We start from the raw sequence: 17,413 nt of genomic DNA, 5'->3' as shown, positions 1-17,413 counted from the left end.
AAACTTCGCAATTAAGCATGCAACTGCTCGCGTCCGCACGAGCTGTCATGCGCATCCCACTAGTGAAAGCTTTGTAGGTGGCCTCGATATTTTGTTGCACCTTCACAACGACCCAGCAGATGGTGCAACTGGTCAGTCACATGAACATGTGCTTATAAAGTACGGCACAAAAAAATAAGCAAAAACTGAAATTTTTTTTTACAAATTTAACAATACATGTTGCCCAAATCCAGCGTCCAGTCATCGCTTCTTTGAAGAAGCAGAAACAAATCTCCGAGGCGATGCATTGCAGACATTGCAGAGCTGAAAACACCTCATAGTCACCAGTGTTCTTGTCCGCACTTTCAGGAAAGATCGCATTTTATGGTCCGAATCGTTCGATATAACAATTAATTTGCAATGTTACTTGCTTGACTTGTTAAGGAACAACTTTGAAGTCGCCTACGTTGACCTCTGAATATGGCAAATCATCTTGGCCGGCATGGCCTTCAGATTCGTTGCTCGAGGCCGGGTGCATCCGACAGAAGGAGACGAAGGCAACTTGAGATTTGGAAATCACCATGTCTTTCTTAATGGCGAGGATGGCATGTTACCAACACTTTTTCATATTGGGTGTGTTTGTTTCTAACCTGTTTCTAGCCTATTTCGTGAGCCGATTCCGAAGATAGTGCAGTCTAAATATAAGTGCCACTGGGTTTAAGCATTGGTTTAAGCTACTGAGAATGTGCCCCATATACCCATATGTGCCCCATATACCCAGTAACGGTTACTCGACATATATAAGGCACATATGGGAATGTGCAACTGGGGCTACTGGGTGTGTGATCGATACATGTGTGAGTATGATGATGATTGTAATGATGATAACTGATGACAAAGATTCGTAAGGCGATTGAACTTATAGTTGATGTCAATCAAACAGCAGAGTTTCCTATCAAACGTTGTTGCTCCAGCGTACGTGGCTCTCACAATAAAACGTGGCTCATACACCCTATTCGATCTCTCTCCCAACTCACCCATGAAGACAGTCTTTCATCGACAAATTCAACTAATAGACAATGAATTGCTTTCTACCTTTTTTTTGTTAAAAACCGGGCAAGTAAGGTTACCAGGTGCTACATAGAACTATGCAGACAATAAAATGCAATCTTGATGTGAAATTTGAGCAAGAATAGAGTGGTACATCGTAAGCCCAAAATCTTTTTTGAGTGATTTCGAGAGAAATTCGCACATCCCTGTATAAAAGACAGAAGTGCTTTGTCTTCGTAGAAAGAACCAAACAAGCCAATATTACTGATCAACATGAGCGTATCCACGCAGTCATGGTTGTACTAGAGCTATTCTAGGCTCCTATAGTCATGAGCATTTTCCTCATTCTATGCTGAAAACGCATGTGCATGTATGCTTGGGAGCTTTGCAGACTCTCAAGCTGCCTGTCGCAACTTTGCCAAAGGACGGACCTTCATCCCAGCCCACCACATCCATGACAGTGCTTCGTCAATTCCCTCTGAAGTCGAAATTGTATGGACCCCTTTCCATGGAAATCTTCATGGAAACCAGCAAGCCAACGCTGTCGCCTGAGCATACACCACCCTGGCAGAGAGAGATTGTTAAGATGAAGAGGCGCTATTTTCTGCAATGAAGACCGTAACCTACAGGTCAACTCCATAATTCCCCAGTCCAACATCCTCCTCCAACATTACCGCCTCTCCCACGCCTCTACCTTCCCTGTGAAGACGTCGTCGCCTGGCATCAACTTCAGACCACTTTACCACATCTCAGCTTATATCACGCTATACATCCCACCCTCTAATCCTATAAGTTCCTCCACTGCGATGTGTATGCATCGCTGTATAACACGATGTGGGCCTCTACGTCCTAGCCCACCAACACTCCCCCCCATCCCCAACCCCATATTGAACAGTGGAGGGCTATGCTGTCCAGCTTGTAATTACACGACCAGCAACAACTGGTGTGGTGGGCCCGGCAGGCAGCCGAAGTTGCCAGAGTACTGGTCTGAGGACCCCCTCCCCACTGAGATGCAGGCAGCAAGACAAAAGACAGATGCAAGCACCAACCTTTTTTAATTTATCTTGAATAAATTTTTATTCATCCTTATTCCTCATTCTCGGCAGTTTAGGTTTTTGCCTTTCATCGGCCTCACCTAGCTTGCTTGGCTTTCCAAGCCACGGTCACTATTTATTTGTTGACTTACATTATAGTAACCTGTCCACTATACTACCTGTTTCAAGGCAGCACTAATTCTAGAACAGTAAACCACGTACACCGTAGTCGCTAGTTCAGTGAATGCAGCCAAACCCCAGTGATCAGAATACTTTCGTGTTGTGTCGTTAAAAGACATGAAATAAACAATTAAGTCACCGAAAAATGAGTGAACTTGGCCTTCTGTTGTAGTTCCCCAGCAACTTCTCTAATAGCTGCTTTGGAGGATGGTAAGGAATTCCCCATTTCTCCAGCATGCGAAGACCTTTTACTTGCCTGATGTGGCTAGATGCAGATTGAAGCATCATGCATTACTGTAGCGACAGTATACATTCACCTCCTGTCATTTACCTTTCTCAGCGATTGCTCAATTAGGTTGGCTTTTGCATTCTGCTTCATCTTTAGGAGCCTGCATCACAAAAGCAAAGTCAGAAAGCAGCAATAAGTTCTGAAAAAGCGAGCTGCTTCAATATACCAGTTGTACTTTTCTGCAGTCTTACTGCTCACAACAATGAAGATGGTGGGGATGTAATTGTAATGTAATTGGCTTCCCTGGTATCTTCTCCTTTAACGTTGCCAACGGAGTGCCTGGAACAGACCTTGGAGTTTTTTGAGGGTGACCAAGCTCCGCTGACGCCTTTCCTGCAGAAGTCATGATAAGCCCTTAATAGACCTTGCCTCGCTTGTGGGCAATGCACGTCACGACTACATACTATATCCTGGTAAAAGCAGTACATTTACCAAAATTTTCTAAGGCTGTGCTTGGGTCTTTACATGAAAGCACTCACTGGGTTAGTCTATAATGTTGTCAGTCCACTTGTTCTTGCATTGAATATTGTGGGGTCTTGCCAAAAAGCCGAAGAGCTGCATACTTTCTCGCCAGATTCATTGGTGCTTTGCTAAGTGGCCGAGACTCCGAGTATGCAGCACTTCACACGACTCGTCTGTGACATTGGCGTTGAAAATGCTTGACGGAAAAGAACCGCCAGCCAATGTGCCACGCGAATCACGCGCTTGGTCACATCGCGGCTTCATGCAACAGCAACGATGCCCTACTTTCCGGAAAGTACCCACCCATGCTGCCAGGCTGCGCAATCGTCACCTAATAATCACATTTTTGTGCATAATTCGCATTTTGTTTTTGTTTACAAAGCTTTGTGTAAGGCACCCTGCATGGTCTGCAAAGGCGACTGCTTTCCTTTTCTTGCCGTCATCTTCATTCCAGATATGGCCACTGCCAGCAGTGACACAACCATGCCTGAGCTTACAGATGTGCAAAAGAAGGCATTAACTGGAAAATGCTAACATGTCATTCAAGTAAGGAAGGCCAAGTTGGCATTAAGAAGCATTACTGAAATGTAAGACATTCTTTTGATGCACATTGTATAAAACAAACCGATTTTATCTTCTCATTTCACATATTTGAAGCAACATGCGACTGTGGATGTTGTATAGCTCTAAGTTAAAATCCCGTATCACTTACTATTCTGTTTTGATTGTGGTGCTCCTATAGTTTTCATGATTACCATGGCAAATAAGATGTGAAGCAGCAGGAGCTTGATGTGGGCGAGTTACCGTAACATGAAGAAAAAACAGCGCAAGAGAGATGAGGACGAAAAGAAGACAGGCATAAGGAACAAGTGCCCATCCGTTGCATCTGTCTTCTTTTCGTCCACGTCTCTCTTGCGCTGTTTCTCTTCAAGATGTGAAGACCAGCAGAAGGGTGGTGCAGTTTCTTAATATGAAAACTAGTGTGACAGTGTCACTGCAGTGGCAGTTTTTATAGCTTGCTTTCCCTCCACTAGCACCCACAAGCAACAACAAGAGAATGGGTTCCTGCCTGCAACTGACTGCAAGTTGTGTAAATTATCTTGAAAGTATTTAAAGTGAGCTCATTGTGTTGAACCATACGGGCTGATTCCTTGCTACCATTCAACATCCTCATCAAGATGTGTCACAGAGTAGTCTAATAATTCTGTGTGTACCCTTTTATTTATTCATTACAGTGTGACATTTAGGCATGTTCAACTATGTTTTCATATATCGAGAGATACCATGCGTCATCTGGACTTGTGCACATACGATACATTAACATGAATGTAGCTCGTGTTTCTGTATGACATTACTTTTGTTACTTCTTTTCCCTGTCATTTTTTTTTTGTCTTCCTTCTACTTTTATTTTTCTGTTCGCAGCAGCCCCATCCTGACATGATTGTTAATTCATATGGTCACATATGGAGCACTCCCCCATAGCCTCTTTCATAGCCCAGGTTTAACTCTTCCAAATTAAACCTGCTCATTATTAGCTTTGGTTTTTGTTGTGTTCATGACCTCTCTTTCCTATGCACCCTTGAGAGGGTGTTCTGTATCCTAAATTTCCTTGTACTACTGGTGGCTCTGCAACAAAGCAGCAGCAAGTTGGTGATACAGGTTGTGGCATTTCTACTCAGCGATGGTGCTCCAAGTTCACAAATAGTGCCACCATTAACAACAATGGAGGTGCTCTAGGAATACTCCACATACGGTGCCTGCGGCAACTATTTCTTAATATCACTCCTTCCAGGAGGAGTTTGCCTTGGAAATATGTGAGCGCAGGTAATGCCTGTACCAGAAAAAGAAAAGAAAAAAAAAATGTTGCGTGGCATGTCTGGCACTGAGAAGATCTTATGAGTAAATGCTGTGTACAGTTTTAGAAAGGCAGATTAATGTTACTTAACTATGGATAATATTCCTCCAGCTTTTCTGCCTACCCTATTTGTGAAACTTAATGAGAGCCCGAAGGGCACATAAAAAAAAAAGTGTTCCTGCCATGGTACTATCCCGGCCACGGCGGCCGCATTTCGATGGGGGCGAAATGCGAAAACACCCGTGCACTTAAATTTAGGTGCATGTTAAAGAACCCCAGGTGGTCAAAATTATTCCAGAGTCCCCCACTACGGCGTCCCTCATAATCATATCGTGGTTTTGGCACGTAAAACCCCATAATTTTTGGTACTATCTTGCAATAGAGGATTTTAAAATCTAATGGGTTCTCTTGCACGTTGTGTATACAAGTACGAGTTCCCACAACTTATAGATTGCCTTCATCAAGTTTAGCTCAAGTACCATTACTGGAAACATTAGAGGGACTCGTGGATGAGAAGAAACAGGTCCAAATTGAGGTATTGAAGAACCTTTTTCGAATCTTGCATAAAAGAACTAAAGAATAATTGCTAATCAATCCTCTGATAAAAGCACTTACGAGGAGGAAAATAGTATTTAATTAGTACTCTTGAGGCAATGATCAAACTTAGTATCAATTTGTTTTTAGGCTAGCATTTAACCAGCAAGGCATTAATTTAGCATACTGATGTCTGCATATCCTAGGAGGAATTAGCATTGCGAATGCAACATAGAACATGCCAAGTGATGATGCAAACGTCAACTCTGTAGATGGGGTTGTAAAGGTGTTATGAATGTGTTCATCAAAAACAGCTCACTGTCTGCAAATGCTGATCAGGACAACAGCTAGGGAGATAGGAAAGTTTATTGGAAAAATTATAAGGAGAACAGAGACTGGACGAAATATTATATATATATAATACGAACATAAGCTGCATCTGGGGCACTTTTGTAATGTGATTTTATTTCACTGACAAAAAAAAGTGATGATTATGACAATCGGAGAAGCATAGTCACTATAGCATGTGAATAACGAGAAAAAGTAAAGTTTCAACTGCTTTAATAAATTGATTCATCACATATCGGTGTGTACGTAAACATTTCATTATTAAAGCTACTCTACTACGGTGCCACAAAGCCACTTTCGATCGCAATCGAGCCTGATCTACATCGAAATTCTCATATGCGATTGACTCCCTCTCGCACCTTACACATGGTAGCCATTTGCGACCGAGAAATTTGATCTGGATCGGGCTCAATCGTAGGCTTATAAAACCATATTAGCATCAGCATAAGCCCGCTGCAGCCACCGATTTCATTGCCTTGAAAAAGTAAGTACCTGTACTATTTTGGCTGTGTCATTATACAGAATGTGATGCATTCAGTTAGAAGATGCTGGCACATAACAAAAGCTAATGTTTCCTTTTACATACAGCTACCTTTTACTTGGAAATACTATGGCTTATTTCGAATAACAGTGTAAATATAGCTAAGTGCTGTAATGTCTTGCTCCAGCAATATCTTCCTACCAATTATTAGCTCCTTAATGTGCTGCTGCTGCTGATCTGCACAATCAACATATTTTATACATCTTCAACAAGCTATACCTTATGTTGAAACCCTAATTACTTTTCTCAGAAAGACGTCATTTTGATGGCCATGCGAGATATTGTACCTAGTCACTTTCATCGTGATGCACAATTATGGTTTAGCAAACACACTAGGCATATTGCCAGTAGCTAAATCAAAGGGCTGTGAATGGTCTCACCTTGTGCAGGCAGTGTACTATTTCTGAACCCTGTGTTCCTAAACATTCTTCCACTTCACATCTTGCCTCGACTTTTAATGGCAGAGGGCAGCACAGTCCTTTGACCAAAGCTAGCAGACACTGCACTTCAGTAATGCTCCTCTGTGATTCAGCAGCTTTGATTTTGCTACCATTTTAGCATCTGAAAATGTTGGAATAGATGTATGTCCTTCAAACGGCTCCTCACTTTTGTAATTACTGAGGTTCATTATTGGAGCACAGTGGCAGCATTTTGGAGTACAGTAACATTTAAAAATGCAGAAGTTCACCTTTGAGCTTGAGGGTGCGGGTTTGTTATCAGGCCACTTTCAGCATGTGCTTGAAGATTCTGGAGTTAACAGAGCCAATTCCATTCTGCAGCCAAATGGTGATATGTAGTAAAACAGAGGCTAGATAAAGATCAGCATCGACCCAGTAGAATTGAACAAAGTGTTAACAGGCGGCATTACCCACTGAGGACACTGAAACAAATCGTTGTGCAAATCAGAGGGCCCCAACACGTTTACTCTGCTTGACCTGAAGAAAGGTTTCTAGCAAATGAAAGTGTAAGAATGCATAAGAAAGTATCTAGCCTTCAGTACAGTATGCAGAAGATAGAATTACTGCTTTAAGAGAGTTCCTTTTGGCATCACAACAGTACCCAAGTTTTTCCAACAAGTTTTCAGCAAAATTCTGGAAGGAATTCCCAGCAACATTAACTCAACAGATAACATCCTGGTGTATTCATAAACGAGCGAACATCTCAAGAATTAAAACCACAGACGTAATTATGGCCCTGAAGGATGCTGGAGAAGAACTGAACAAAGACCTGTAAGTTCACTATTCCCAGAAGGGTGTGTAGTTTTTGCGGAAGCTTCCATAAGCCAATGAAATTTTCAGCATATGAGAACCAGTGCAACAAATGTAAAAAAATTTGGGCACATTGTGAAGATGTGCCGTTCCAACCGCCAAAGAGAGCTGAACGAAGTTAACGCCATTGATGACAAACAGGAAAACTTAAAACTGTAGGTTTTGGAGCTAAAGAAATTATCCAATGCACATGTTGGAATCTGTTTGAAGCAAAGCTTTCGTGAAGCAATAACTTAAATGCTATAAAACTAAATGCAATGCATACGGTCATCTTTATTGGCACCTATACAACATGTAATTTCATGCAATGTTTATGCACCATATCAGTCACAAATTTAATGTGCTGCAATGTTTATGTGCTACATTGTTCACAATCTAAGGCGAGATGCAAAGTAGATGCATGCTTTCATGCAAATGCACAATGATACATCAACGCAGTGATGTCACAAGGATGAAGGTGATGTTTTTCGATGCAAGAATGGTGAGGACAGATGTAGACTGAGAGAAGTACGGTGCGAGAGGCAGGGGTAAGATTGACCATTATTTTTCCTATTTTATTCCTGCATCTATGGCGTAATGAAAACTGGCGTGCGCGCACATGCTCTCGTGCAGATGCTACGTAACATGGAGCATGCCTCTACTTGGCAAGACAGCAGCCACAATCAGTAAAGTGCGGGAGGGTTTATTAAAAAGCTTTGCTTTAAAACAAGGAGCAGCAATTCGATGCATTGTGGTAGGAGGAAATACAGTTCAGTAGAGGGACCGGGTTACAGTGAAACTTGAGCACAGGAAAACAATGCCAAATTAAGAGGTTTTACGTGCCAAAACCACAATCTGATTATGAGGCCAGCCGTAGTGGGAGAGACTGGAAAATTTGGACCACCTGGGGTTCTTTAACGTACACTTGAATCTAAGTACACGGGTGTTTTCGCATTTCGCGAAAACAATGCATGTCGTCCCATAAAACAGTGTCTAAGCCATGGGTCTGTACACATTTTTCCGTCACCAGTGTAAAGATTAGCCACATACAGCAACCACAAAATTCACTTTGTTGGTGGAGCGAGGGATATGTGCAGAGGGATCCACTACCAGTGGTGCACCGAAGGGGGGGGGGGGGGTCGGGTGTTGTAACCCCCCCCCCCCAGGCCGAGTTGACCCCCGACACGTCCAACTTGTACCTTCAGCGCTCTGTTCACATTGTCATTATAATTCAGGAGGTGGCTTGAGGTCGAATTTTCCTGATTAACAAAAACACTCTATCACCGTCTTGTATTTATTCATTCACTCTTAAATTACTTTGAGTAAAACGCTGAAGAAATAAACATCGTCATCATCCTTGGTGTCATTATTATAATTATTAGGCATATTATTTGCTGTTGGATTCCACTGGCTAAAGCAAGGAAATTGCATATTATGCAAAGTGCTTGCTTCCCCCTCCCCCCCCCCCCCACACACACAAAAATTTACCCCCCCCTGGCAGAGATCCTGGGTGCGCTACTGTCCACTACCATCTACAAAACTGGCATTGGCTCCCTGTAGTGCGTGGTCATGCATTACAGTATCCACTTTGGGATCGCAGTCTCACACTTATTCTGTTTGGTGCAGTGATTAACTGTTAAGTTGCGAGCTGAAGTACAGATTATAGCATTCATTTCCATGCAAAAAATTAGTGCAGAATTGATTTAGAATTACTTGTAGAAAGGAAAAGAAATTGCATATGGTTCCGTGGGTTGCAAGGTAAAAAGTGCTTAAACAGAAGCAGGACAAGTGACCTGTGATAAGTTTCTGTCCAATAAGCCTACAAGAGTCGTGATGTTGTACTTCTGTTCATTTAGAAATGCAGGGTCATTTTTTCTCTAATACTGAATAATAATACAAGTGTCAGGCAGATGTTGCCACAACCCGGCATCATGGAAAGCTGTGGTGGCATTTCAAGGTTGCATTGGCACTTGTATCATGTTTAATCTGACAGACCAAGCCCGTTTTTTGGTATCCCAAAAGTGTGATCTTCCACTTTAGCCTGGCTTAGCATTTTCTTCCAAGTCCCTCTAACGTAGAATTATTTCCTCATGCACTTGCTCATTGCATGCTTTCTTGCACCACGGAACCAAAAAACGACAGTTTGAACACCCTGATACTGCACAGTGGTGATGCCATAGTGGAGTGTGCCAAGTTAATTTTGACCATCTGAGGTACATTCATGTGCACTGAAATTTAAGTATGAGGGGGTTCTGATAAGTTCCTGGCTTTCCCCCTTCTAGATAAAATAGAAAAACGAGTATGGGGTTATATGACAGCCTAATATCTTAGTATGTAGCTGTGCAAGTATCAGATGTTTTTTTGTCTCAGTGAGAAGCTGTGATGGCAGAGGCTGTTTCACGTCATTGGTGTTACGGGCCGTCATGAAGTTCTTGTTTGGCCAGGCAAAATTAGCAAAGGACATTCACACTGAGATGTTACAAACACTGGGGGAGAAGTGTCCTACCTACAGCACTCTCAAAAACTGAATATCTCGTTTCAAGGCTGGTCATTTCACCAAAAATGATGAGCCCCACCGTGGACACCCCCCAACATCAACTGACCCTGTAACCTGCAATTCTGTCCATGAGCTCATTATTGAGGACTAGCGATTATCTACACAAAAGATAGCACAAACACTGGACGTCTCATGGGAGCATGTTGCGTTAGTTACTTCCAATATCCTAGACATGCACAAGCTTCCAGCGAAGTGGTTTCCGAAATGATTGAACAGTGATCGAAAGAAGGAATGAGTTGAAGCATCTAGAGCCATTTTGGCCCGTTTTGAAGATGCACAAGAGAGAAAAGATGCATAGAAAGGCTGGGAGGTTAATCAGAGGTAGTACCGGTTGGCTATCCTTGAAGATGCACAAGACTTTTTGGCTAGGTTAGTGATCGAGGATGAAACCTAGCTCCACATCTATGATCCTGAAACAAATATACAGTCAAAAGTGATGTCACAGTGGGTCACCGCGAGCGAAGTTTAGCACTCAGAAATCGACCAAAAAAGTAATGGCATTCCTCTTTTGAGATTAAGACAGTATTGTTTGCGGACTACCTACCTCAGAGCTCTAGTTTTACCGGACAGTATTATGCTAACCTGGCAAACCAGCTGCAGGAGGCAATTAAGACAAAACATCCTGGAAAGTTGACCAAACGGATCCTTTCCTTTTTGCACGACAATGCACCTGTACACACGTCCAACATTGTGGCTTCCAAATTGAACAACCTGGGTTTCCAATTGGTCCACCATGCCCCCACTCACCTTACCTGGTCATTTGACTATTATCTGTTCTCGAACTTGAAGAAACACCTGAAGGGGCAATGTTTTGAGGAAACATGCTGTTGAGAGCGGGTTTGAGGCCCAACAAAAAGAAATTTTATAGCCTTCCGAGACCCAAACACAACTATGTGATATAACTGGTCTTCAAGGCGGTATATTTTCTACTGTTATATTATGAACTTGAAAAACTATTTTAAAAATTGAAATACCACGGTTAGATGCCAAAAACCCTCCATGTACATGAACATCTCCTCATGTTTGCTATGGTAAAAACCATTTCATTGCTTAAACGCAGAGATGAAGATGGAACTACGTGTAGTCAATTACCACGTTGCTGGTGCATCTGGCATTTTTACGCAATCTCAGTGATTTCGAAACACGCCTCAAGGCTGCTTTCAGCCGTCTGGGACAACACAGAGGTGTAGATCAAGTGAACATCAAATTCCTCGAAAACAGATGACAAGAATACGAGTAAACCACTTCCTTACATTTACACATGCACCATACTTTATACCCAGAATGAATATTTTGCGTAGTCACTTCAGAATGAGGTTATAAAAAAGTGTAGAAGGCAATGTGCAATGTATTGTACAAGGGGTCTTAGGAGGATAGAAATGCTGCAACTGGGCTCACAAGCAGGGGTCGCAGGATAATTTTTTTTGCATGGCATTTGATTTACAAGTTTTTTTTTCATTGCCAAGCTGAGGATGACGAAAAGGAGCAGTTTGCATTGTCCCCTTGGGCAGAACCGCGTACAAAACTATGGACCAGTCCAGAGTCACATGACTCGGACACCAATGAATGCTTCAATTTAAGCCAGCTGTGGGAACTACATATGCTATGAGAAGAGGCTAAATTTATATTTAATAAACTTTATACGTAATATTAAAACATGGTGGCCATGATATTGCTTCTAGCAGCTGCGCCATGCAAAAGCATGGCATTCAAGATTGGTTTTCATTACTCCAGGGGAGCCGGATGTGGAAAGTATTGACATCACCTATTCCAAGGTACTGTGTACTTTTGAGTTGCTTTTGACTATTTTAATTAAAAGCAAAGCTTTCTTTACCTACCTCCACAGTATTCCATGTGGCAGCTGCGTGTTGTGGTTCGTTTCCCATCGTCATTCTGTGTCATAGCACCAAATGGCGCTAGACAAATTGGTGCAAGCTAGCACACTTGTTCTGCACGAACAATAAATCACTTGGCTCAAGGGCACCATCAATGAACGATTTCTTCAAACTTGTATTTGGGGTACCTCAATCTTTGGACCACTGGGTATGTTTCTAAATACTAGGTCGAATCCCAAGAATGCAGCATACGTACCATTAAACACAAGGGGTATCAAGCCTTGTGTTCAGTCCTTCCTCCTAGATACAGCTAACAGCTTTTATCCTTCAGGTTGACAGAAGTGGTGCTGGTACTTTTAATTTCTTTATGCAAAATGCACTCCCACCTCAGATGCAAGATAATGCAGCAAAGGTGCTCACGCAGTCCTGTTGGGAACGATGTGAATTACCATGGAGCAATTTCACGATCTATGCCTGCACAACAAATCAATATTGTCATGCAACCACTACTGCTTTTATATATGCACAGTAGGTGAGCAAATCACCAAGATTTAACTGGCTAAACATCTAAACGACAGCAACATTAATCTTAAGCTTGCTATTGGTCACTTAATCCTAAAGCAAACAGTCTCATGTCCGAAACGAGGGCCCCAACGGATTGAGCTGGAATATGTAATACGCAAAACATGCCATAGCTCAAGCTGCACCGTACACGGCTCTGCGAACTTGGCAGTAACAGTGATACAATGCAAATGTCCGGCAAGAAATTTTTATTGGCAGACTTTCACGCCCGGTTCACGTGGACCCTGGTCGGCACGGAACCACCGATTCAAAAGTTCACCGGACCATCGCACCAGCAAGTAAAAAAAAAAAAAGTTCTACTGGCCACCACGGAGCCGCAGGACAAGGTGGAGGGTAGATTCCTTCTGAATATTGTAGTCGGAAAGAGTGCGCCCGTCCTCCAACTGCTTGCCTGCAAAAATCAGACGCTGCTGGTCTGGTGGAATACCCTCCTTGTCCTGAATTTTAGCCTTCACGTTTTCAATGGTGTCGCTAGGCTCCACTTCGAGGGTGATGGTTTTGCCAGTGAGCGTCTTGACGAAAATCTGCATACCTCCGCGCAGCCGAAGGACAAGGTGAAGGGTCGACTCCTTTTGAATGTTGTAGTCGGAGAGGGTTCGGCCGTCTTCCAGTTGCTTGCCCGCGAAGATGAGACGCTGCTGGTCCGGAGGAATGCCTTCTTTGTCCTGGATTTTTGCCTTCACGTTCTCTATCGTGTCGCTCGGCTCAACCTCGAGTGTGATCGTCTTGCCAGTGAGCGTTTTCACGAAGATTTGCATACCTCCGCGGAGCCGCAAGACGAGGTGAAGGGTGGACTCTTTTTGAATGTTGTAGTCGGAGAGTGTGCGGCCGTCCTCGAGCTGTTTGCCGGCGAAGATGAGACGCTGCTGATCGGGCGGGATCCCCTCCTTGTCCTGGATTTTCGCCTTGACGTTTTCAATGGTGTCACTTGGCTCGACCTCCAAAGTAATTGTTTTGCCGGTGAGAGTTTTAACGAAAATTTGCATGCCTCCGCGGAGACGCAAGACGAGGTGAAGGGTGGACTCTTTCTGAATGTTGTAGTCCGAGAGTGTGCGGCCGTCCTCGAGCTGCTTGCCGGCGAAGATGAGACGCTGCTGATCGGGCGGGATCCCTTCCTTGTCCTGGATTTTCGCCTTGACGTTTTCGATGGTGTCACTTGGCTCGACTTCCAGTGTGATCGTTTTTCCGGTGAGCGTCTTGACAAAAATCTGCATTCCACCACGGAGTCGCAGCACCAGGTGAAGGGTGGACTCTTTCTGAATGTTGTAGTCCGAGAGAGTGCGGCCGTCTTCGAGCTGCTTGCCGGCGAAGATGAGACGCTGCTGGTCAGGCGGGATTCCCTCTTTGTCCTGAATTTTCGCCTTGACATTTTCAATGGTGTCGCTGGGCTCAACTTCGAGCGTGATGGTCTTTCCGGTGAGCGTTTTCACAAAGATCTGCATGCCACCACGGAGTCGCAGCACGAGGTGAAGCGTCGACTCTTTCTGAATGTTGTAGTCGGACAGCGTACGGCCATCTTCGAGCTGCTTGCCGGCGAAAATCAAACGCTGCTGGTCGGGCGGGATGCCCTCCTTATCCTGAATTTTCGCCTTCACATTTTCTATTGTGTCACTTGGCTCAACTTCGAGCGTGATGGTCTTTCCAGTGAGAGTTTTCACGAAGATCTGCATAATGGCTGATCTGTAAAAGAAATTAAAAGGCAAGAGTCAGGAAAGTAACGAAACAATGGGGGTGTCGGCAGATCAGCAAAGATGGCGCGTAGGCCTAGCTGACCCCCGTTCGAACAGGCTTCAGCGGGTTCTCAGACGCATAATTTAACAAAACTTCCATAAATACTAGCCACAAAAGCATCCAGTAATGCCCATATCACCACTCATAGAAGCCAAATACATGGTAGATACGTCGAAACTACATGCGCCTTTACAACCGCACCCATAAGGCGAACGGCGCAGTAGGCCTAACGAAACACTGCAATTCTGACAAACGGCGCCGTAATCGTTCTGCAGTACTTGCGAATTATCAAGAAACGAGGACACAATTAAATCGAACCAATGAAAGATTTCGAAGCTATCGCGAGAGCCGAGTCTAAATCAGCATACAGTTAGCTACCACATCGGTCTGGTCTAATCCGTACCTGCACGTCCAGCGAAAATTTCGAACGCTCGCACCGACAGCTCGCACCAACAGCACGCACTACGAGCCTCGAGCCCGCAGTATGCGTCAACTTCGTCGCTGCAGAAGAACGCGCTAACACAAAAGAGTTGCTTACCTGTTTGCAGCAGCACACAAGAGAACACACGGGCGCAGTCTCAATGCAAAATGTCGCCTTCCTGCGGGCACGAAGGCTAAATAGGCCGAGGGAGAATACGTCGCAGCCTACGATTGGCCAGACGAGGCCAGCAACAACGCGGTTTTTCTGCCACCCACCAATCAGAGGACGGAGCTGACGCAAGTTTGTCTGCGTGTTCGTTTTCGAGAAAGATCCAGCAACTTCGATGACGTCATTTGCGGTTTGTGCGCCATCTCTTGGGATGAAGCCAGAAATTTCTGCACATTGTTATCGCGAGGTTTGAAGACCAAAAGGCTACTTTATGCGTTTTTATTTTTGAAAATGAGCTGACTTAATGTAAGTGACAATTTATTTTGCCAGATACAATGCGCATTTTGCATTTATAAAGTTGTATTGTAACACAGGGCGCGCTGTTGGCGTTGTTGCTGTTTATTTTTGGCGGCGTTTCCGTGGCTTCGCTCCCGGTCAAGTCACTCATATTCATATCTTTACCGTTCTTTCTTGTCCTCAAATTATAATTTTGATTGTGATGTGCTTCTATAGAGGAAGTGTGTGATCTCTGCTTCTTGATAGCGGAAGCTAGGTCAAGTTATACCAAGACTTGTTGCTTAGCTAAGTGTTGGGCTTGCTTGCTTGCCCAGCGGTTTTGATCCAGCGGCCGTGGTTAAACGAAAACAAAGGCTGCATGCGATGAATCACCTCTGTTGACACCGCTGAGTGTTGCACTGTCTAGCTGCGCACGCCATAGAGTTAAAAGAACCAATGGCACAAGCGGCCGTTTCTGTCATTCTTTGAATCCAATAAACTAGGAAGCCAGTTTCCTTGAAACAATGCGAAACGACAGTGGCCTCACGCGGGTGCATATTGCAACAGTAGGAGTGCGTTTGCGCAATTAGCCCAGGACAGTAACGAGTTTTCCTGCACTTCGCGTGAAGGTGGCTACAGAAAATTTGAACAATGAAAGGGAGGTGTCACACAGAGCGAGACAAAGAAGTACAGTAACATGCCCGATGGGACTATACATGCTGTTTTGTTGTGTGGTTGTGAATACCAGTGTTTTTGGTTTTGCTTGAGTCTTTAACATCGTGTTAACAGAAAACGACACGCGCAAGTTTGTTGTGGCCTTTGCCATGCCGTCCTCTGTTCACTCGCCCGTGTTTTCTTCTGCTTGTGTCCCCGAAAACATTTGAAGTTTTACTCGTTTAAACACAATTACAAGAAAACGCTCAAAATTGCACTCCAGTGTGTTCATGGATCCGCGACACAGTGTTGTGCGTTAGCTCAACACAATAATATATTTCAATTGGAACGTCGGACAATGAACGTTCGAACGCAATACAAACGTGGGTCGCTCACGCCAGGGGCGCCAGGGTGATTCATTCGCACGACGAAGCAAGGTGGACGAAGTGTCAGTGGCCGAACGGCCGATTATCGGGCAACGTTTTGTATCGGGCGCTACTTTGAATCTCGGTTATTGGCCAGTCATGTATCCTCTGTCATTGCATCGCAAAGTAAATTCCATCCCGCCAATTTAGCAAGTACTAGACGCATAGAGTAATAGAGTTCGTCACGTACACGACGATGCGAAACCGAAACTGTATTAAAGCTTCAGAGCAGCACCTTGGATGGCGTCATGGACGGCGTTAAACGTCATACTCCACATGCATGCACTTTTCCGCCCCTTTCGCCCTTTCTATCAAATCGTCTGCTATACCTTTGAATGAGTAAGTTCCCTGAACCAACAAATTTTGCACAGTGCGAGTATGCCTTGGTGAAGTGTTCTGCGCGTAGTTATTTAGTCATGTGTAAGTGACAACGTCGCATCTCCGTAATACCATTTTAGCCTGACACGTTGAAGCCTAAAAAATACTCGCTCAGTACCTTGCTGAGAATGGCACGGAGTTTAGTTAGCACAAGCGTATGTCCTTGTGCTTTTTTCATTGCTTGGCTACAAAGGCGTTCGCACGATATAAGCTTATAAGTAAACGTTGCCATAGGTATCTACATAGGGACATCCGGTATGACAAATTGTGACTCAGCGATGAGCCGGTGCTTCATTAGTAGAGTCAATTTAGCGAGAATACTTCCTCTGGGTTCCAGTAAAGGTACAGCTTACACAAGCAGCGCTCTGCTTTGTAACGCCTTATTAGCGCAACTGTTACTAGCATATGCATATTATGTACGACAATCTGCTTCCGCTGATAAGGTTCTAGCTACACTGACGTTTGTTGGGCGTTTGGTCTGGGCCGGTATTTTGTAGCGATGCCTTATGACTTATTCTATAGTCTTACCATCCACCGCTCATGGCCGGCTTATCCCGTTGATAACGCGAGCGGACCGTCGCTCTGACTACTGACAAAGCGCGATAAGCCCGAAAAGGCATTAGCACCGGAAAGGCATCTCTACAAAATACCGGCCCTGCTGTCTCTTCTCAAAGAACAAGTCTGATAGCGCACATAGCACACGGGGTACTTTCGATCGCGATTGAGCCCGATCGGGATCGAATACCTCGATCTCGAAAGGTTCCTTTGCGCAAGCTGCTGAAGGGACCCAGTCGAAATCAAGAATTTGGATCAGGTTCGAGCGATCGAAAGTGCCCCGTAGGACAGGAGTATATATATATTTCTCGG

The 17,413-nt window shown here is 44.1% G+C and overlaps 2 protein-coding genes across 5 annotated transcripts in view; one reads left to right on the top strand and one right to left on the bottom strand.

Annotated features, from left to right (window-relative positions):
- Positions 1–12,664: 12,664 nt before the first annotated feature.
- On the bottom strand, positions 12,665–14,918 carry LOC119442689 (polyubiquitin-C). Of its 3 annotated transcripts, none has more exons than XM_049662314.1 (3): positions 14,763–14,918; positions 13,504–14,173; positions 12,665–13,275 (listed from the first exon to the last, which is right to left on the bottom strand). In XM_049662314.1, exons 2-3 carry the CDS (start codon positions 14,161–14,163, stop codon positions 12,790–12,792), a joined length of 1,146 nt encoding a protein of 381 aa, XP_049518271.1. In that variant the 5' UTR covers positions 14,164–14,173; positions 14,763–14,918; the 3' UTR covers positions 12,665–12,789. The 3 variants fall into 3 exon arrangements, with proteins under 3 accessions (XP_049518271.1, XP_049518270.1, XP_037563585.1); XM_049662313.1 differs by having other exon boundaries at positions 12,665–13,431; positions 13,660–14,173; XM_037707657.2 differs by having other exon boundaries at positions 12,665–14,173.
- Positions 14,919–16,394: 1,476 nt separating this feature from the next.
- LOC119442687 (major facilitator superfamily domain-containing protein 12) overlaps positions 16,395–17,413 on the top strand; it is a 58,311-nt gene continuing 57,292 nt past the window's right edge. For both annotated transcript variants that reach the window (XM_049662309.1, XM_037707651.2), the window contains exon 1: positions 16,395–16,507. The gene's annotated coding sequence lies outside the window, so the exon portion shown is untranslated. The remainder of the gene's footprint in view (positions 16,508–17,413) is intronic.

The sequence above is a fragment of the Dermacentor silvarum genome, chromosome 2, assembly GCF_013339745.2.
Source record: "Dermacentor silvarum isolate Dsil-2018 chromosome 2, BIME_Dsil_1.4, whole genome shotgun sequence".
Classification (NCBI taxonomy): Eukaryota; Metazoa; Arthropoda; class Arachnida; order Ixodida; family Ixodidae; genus Dermacentor; species Dermacentor silvarum.
The sequence above is the reverse complement of the archived record's forward strand: the minus strand, read 5'-3'. Positions and strand labels throughout refer to the sequence as shown.

Excerpts from the sequence above, each read along its gene's own strand:
- LOC119442689 (XM_037707657.2), bottom strand. The coding sequence starts at position 14,163 with ATGCAGATCTTCGTGAAAACTCTCACTGGAAAGACCATCACGCTCGAA.